The following is a 5,465-nucleotide window of genomic DNA, read 5'->3' on the forward strand; positions in this document are numbered from 1 at the left end:
ATATTGTTACTCTACCCGAAAATAGAGAGAATTTATTCTCAATTATTGAATCTATTTTCCGGAATAACAAATTCTATCAGTTTCTATTTGAGAAGAGATTTTTTGTTTTCGCACTAAAGAAAAGAAAACTATTTCTAGTTCTGTGTTTTGATTTGAATCATTCGAATCTATATTCGAAGTAGTTCGTGGTACAAAAATAGTGGAGAAGATCGTTTGATTGAAATCTGGGAATGACAATGATCTATTTATCCGAAAACATAGGTGCAAATTCGATCTAGGGTTTATTGCTATAAATATCACAAACTAGGTCAATTTTTAAAATTTTTATTTTTCGCTGTGCAAGAAAATTGTTTTCGAACCAGATTTTTTTCAACAATTGTATCAAAGCTCTATGTTATGCTATGTTTATAGTGTAAATTAAGACCGAAATTATCTCTCTTCTTCTTGTATGATTATATTTGATAAGATGTGACATTCTTGTAATTATATGCATGTTTAGGGGAATGTATGCAAATGAATGTGTGTAATTATTTCATTTTTATGGATGATAAAGTAATTTTGTCAAAATTGTGATTCTTAGAAAATTAATTGTAATTTATTATTATCTTAGGCATGTATATTTTAGATTATGGACTATCATCTCAACGCAATTTTTATTTATTTTTATTATTTATTTAGAATAAAATATGTTAGTTGAAAACGAACATAAGAATTTTGTAATATTTTCCCGACGGAACCCGGAGAATCGAGACACATCCAGACTGATTGAGACGATGCGAAGCCAACCTAGCCGAACGGTCACGAAACCAATGGTGGTTCGATAGTAGGAGATTGTCAGTGGTCTGGCGGTGATGATCGACGACAATTGGCCAACGATGGTAGTGGCCGACAATGATCGACGATGGCTCGAAGGTGGTCGGTAATGGCAATGACACAAAAACAATAGCGGAAAGACAACGAGGATAGAAACCTAAACCAATGCCGTAGTAAAAGTTCGCGGTGACAAAATTGAAGACCCAAAATATGCTTTAGGTGAATTTTGTAATTTTTATTTTTTCTATGATGAAATCATGGAAACTTTGGTTGGTCAGAGTCATTTAACTTTTATGCTTTTAAATTTATGAGATAAGCATGATGATATTTATATGAATGCAAATGTATGTTCATGCATATATATGATACACATGCTATATAGTTTAGGGAAGAATGCCACATGTACTTGTCATGCATATATTGATCATTCATGATTGAAACCAAACATTAAAAACCTTGCATGTTTTCTTAAAATATTGAGTGGGAAAAGGTCTCTAAATAAGACCTACGACCTCCATCAATGGTTTCTTGTAATGGCATGATAATTTAACTACCCTACGGTAGGATTGTCATGTGGACCTCACTAAGGAGATTTCTTGAAAGTAACTAGAACTCTCTTGTATCGTATGGTAGTTGGGTCGACCTTTGTGGTAGGTACTATCATGTGATATTTCAAGAAGTTGTCTTCAAAAAGGACAACTAGTCACAAAATGCTACTCAGCGAGACTATCCCACGATGACTCATTTTTGGTGTATAATGCGATAGGTGTTAAGTTGATGGTTATACATTCAAAATCTTCTAGTTAAGTAACTCTTCACGGAGCTATACTTAAGTTAGAATGATGGTCAAATGTTACATGATTATTAGTACGTGTGAATGCCTAAGGAATTAGGCTTATGCATTAATTGGATAGAAATTCATGTTTTTACTAGTTGATCATGATCATCCTACGGTGGCTTGATTCAATGGGTATAGGAATTATCATTGCAACGAATTACAAATGTTTTCAAGATTTAATGTGAGAAGCATGCATCATTTTAATGCATATAGTAATGTTACAAAACATTTTCAAACATTTGCTTAATACAAATTAGATATTAATGAATAAATGTATAAAGTTACTAGGGTAATTAATGTAAATCCTAAAGGATAAATATTTATAGAATTTAAATCTCTTATGACTCTCAATTGTAGATGGACTCTAATTTTGACCATTGAAGTAACTCAATCTGTATCATTGGTTTTTTGGGGGAGCTCAACTATAAATAGAGGTTTCCACATTCATTTGTAATCATTCCATTGAATCCTATTGATAGTTAAAGAATATATTTGAGAGCATTTACTCAAACACTTGGTGTGCATTGCTTTCTTGTGACTTTTTCAATTCTCTCGTTGCTCATTCGTTTCGAGTTTGGTTTTGCTATATTTTCTGGTGCCTTGGAGAATTTCTTGGAGAATTCTCACTTTTCGAGTGTTTGACTGACTTAGGTAGATTTGAAACAAAGAAATTGCCTAAAGCCGCGCGGTTTGCCAAGCTTATGTTCTAGCCTCGTGGCACTAGTTTTATGGGACACCTACGTTATGAGTGAAAAAAACCTACGAAAATAATATATTTATAAAAAAAATTGTATATTAGACGAAGCATCGATTGAAAGGTTAAGTTAAAAGTTTAAAATGCATGTGTACCAAGTTCAAGTCTTATTATAGAATTATTTTACTAAAAATATATATTAAAAAACATTGTATTAATATTTATTAATTATTAAAACTAAAAATAATTTTGTAATTCTTTAATCGAGTTGGTGTTTTATTGACTCGTGATACCAATTAAATCAAGAGCTTGTAAACTATGTTTTTGGTTAAAATGATAAAATTAAAAGAGTAAATATTAAGGTGTTTTGGATTCAAACTCATTATATATATTAAAATGTAAAAAGATAAAAATACCCTTAAAATAATATTTGTTGCTTTGTAAAACAAAGGCTTATCATATAGATTGGGCCTTGAACTTAACAATTTTTCTCAAATTGGCCCTTACACTTTTTTATCACATTGGTCCCTAAGGTTGGCATCCGTTACACAAATTGGTCCTTATAATTAACATCATTAGGTTTTGAACATTCAAGTGATGTGGCCAAAACAAGGAAAAGGACACATGTTTTCGTTGTTTAAAATTTTAAAAGTGTATAAATTAAAAAAAATACATTTTTTTAGGAAAATATAAGAAATATAAATAAATTATAAAAATTCAAAAAATTAATTTAGAATTCAAAATATAAAAATAGAAAAATTATTTAAAATTTCAAAAAAATTACAAAAAATAGTTCAAAAGTATTTTGAAAAGTTCAATTAAAAAAATATTGTTAAAATTTTAGAAAATTAAAAAATTTTAAAATCGGTGAATGCTCGGTAAATGTCAGTCAATTTTTTGAATTTTATAATTTATTTTTTTTGTAGTTTTCTACGAGTTTAACTATATTTTTATGTTTTTTAAGAATTTTTCAAAAAGATTTCCGTACTTTTTTTGAAATTTATATATATTTTAATTTTAAAAGAATTAAAGAGGAAGACTAATGTCGCTCACCTGTTTTTTCATGTGCAACATACATGTTTGGTCATGTCACCCAATTGTTAATCAGAAAGATTTATTTGTGCAACAAATGCTAACCTTAGGGACTAATATGCTCAAAAACAAGTTTAGGGCTCAATTTGAGAAAAATTTGAGGTAAATTTTTAAGTTTAAGTCTGAGTTTTTGGTAAATTAACAAATTCAACTAGAATCAAATATTACATATAGTATAGAATAAAATAGATGTAATGGGCCCAAAATGTTTTCGCATCCAGAATTAAGCCCAATAAATGAGTTTTAAGGCTTTAAGCAGATTCACGAAAAAGGCCGAAATCCACAAATTGGGTTCAAATTTTCTCCAAATAAAAAGGGCAAAACTATTCTTTTCCTGTCCTCCCCCAAAAGCCCTAGTCAGAGCCGCATCTTCTTCTTAGCCTCAGGTTTTTGCTTCTAACTTCCATCGGTTTTCTTTCAAAGAACCGATCATTTGTTTACAGATCAAATTAACATTGTTTGTTCATTTTGTTGGTGTTTTTGGATTCGAAGTCGGGGTGAACAGAAATGGCGAAGTCAAAGAACCACACTGCCCACAATCAATCTTACAAGGCTCACAAGAATGGCATCAAGAAACCCAAGAGGCACCGCCACACTTCCACCAAAGGGGTATCTTTTTTAAATCTTCTAATCGAATTTTCAGTTAGTCTTCGTTTAAAAATAAATAAAAACGGTTTTTTCCTTGTGGACATTTATAGATGGATCCCAAGTTCTTGAGGAACCAGAGGTATGCAAGGAAGCACAACAAGAAGAGCGGTGAGTCTGCTACTGAAGAAGAGTAAATTTTTAATGGCAAAAGATCTAGCTTTGATTAGTGTTTTCCAATTGTTGTTTTTCCCCCCGGTGGAATTGAGTGTTCGTTTACTATAATCACCTTAGTTGAAATGTTATTTTGGGATTGTTGAATCTCATTTTCAAAAGAGATTTGAAGCTGTGAGCTTATTAATATTAAGAACATGTTTTGAGCTTAATTTTCTTTTTCTTTTCTCTTTTCTTAATATGTTTAAGTATTAGTTAATTAATTTTTGAGCTGTGGTTGATGATGATGCATGGTTTGAGAGATGGTTTTATCATTTTCATTTTTTTAAATTTGAGAGGTTCATGGTTTGATGTTTCGTATTGGGGCTTGTTAAGTTATGTGATGATTCGTTTTTCTTGAATTACTTGTATCTACATTTTCAGACAATGGTAACTCTTAGAATACCTGAAAAAACTTAAAAAATATTTGAAAATATTCAGTCTCACACGTGTACCAGATGTGCATCGATGTCCAGCTAACATAGTCATTAAGCATTCTTATCTAAGTAAAGTATTTGGAAATAAAGACAAGAATTGTTGATGATTCTGTCTCAGGATTGGGTTTTTAGTGGTAAGGTTTAGGGTAGGCCATGAATCAGGACAGTTCCATGCTCATGGATTCTATAGCTTATTTTGGGAGTGGTCAGAGTTTCATATTTTTGGCGCAATGAATCGGAATTATTAATCTCATTTATGACTTGCTTACTTTCAAGAGTTCGCTTGTGTTTCTGTCCTTAGGCAGAATTTGTATGTAGGAACTGTTTGTGGGTTGACTTGCCATCTTGATGAGGATCTCAATTGTGGGACTTGGGTGTAGCTAAATGTTTCTGATGGCAGGAAGATGTGTATGAAGAACATGGGTTTAGGTAGTTGTTCTGGTTGCTGAGGGTGTTGTATATTCTGAGTTTTGCTATGATTCAACTGATTCCTTGGTGGTAGATTTTGGTCAGGGGATTCTGAAGTTTGGATTGTGGTTATATCTGTTGATCTCGAGCGAGGATCTTTAGCTAATTGTTCCGAGTGCTGAGGGTAATCTGTTGCCATAGGCTCTGTCTCTGTAGAGAAATTAGGTTCAGGCAACTACTTGGGGTTGGGGGAGAATATGAGAAGGGGTTGCTCTATCTCTGATTGCCCCATTCGCTGATCTTAAATGAGAACGGTTGTAGAGAAGGTGGATTTAGGGGGTACTTGTTCTATTTCGGACTGTGCCTTCCATTCTATGATAATGGA

At 32.1% G+C, this 5,465-nt stretch overlaps 1 protein-coding gene across 2 annotated transcripts; it reads left to right on the forward strand.

Moving 5' to 3' along the window:
- The first annotated feature begins 3,702 nt into the window (after window positions 1-3,702).
- LOC121222450 (60S ribosomal protein L29-1) lies at window positions 3,703-4,408 on the forward strand. 2 transcript variants are annotated; one of them, XM_041103251.1, is made up of 3 exons: window positions 3,703-3,823; window positions 3,930-4,046; window positions 4,136-4,408. In XM_041103251.1, the coding sequence occupies exons 2-3, from the start codon at window positions 3,945-3,947 to the stop codon at window positions 4,217-4,219; spliced, it is 186 nt and encodes a 61-aa protein (XP_040959185.1). In that variant the 5' UTR covers window positions 3,703-3,823; window positions 3,930-3,944; the 3' UTR covers window positions 4,220-4,408. The 2 variants fall into 2 exon arrangements, with proteins under 2 accessions (XP_040959185.1, XP_040959184.1); XM_041103250.1 differs by having other exon boundaries at window positions 3,719-3,823; window positions 3,922-4,046.
- Window positions 4,409-5,465: the final 1,057 nt, after the last annotated feature.

The sequence above is a fragment of the Gossypium hirsutum genome, chromosome D10, assembly GCF_007990345.1.
Source record: "Gossypium hirsutum isolate 1008001.06 chromosome D10, Gossypium_hirsutum_v2.1, whole genome shotgun sequence".
NCBI lineage: Eukaryota > Viridiplantae > Streptophyta > Magnoliopsida > Malvales > Malvaceae > Gossypium > Gossypium hirsutum.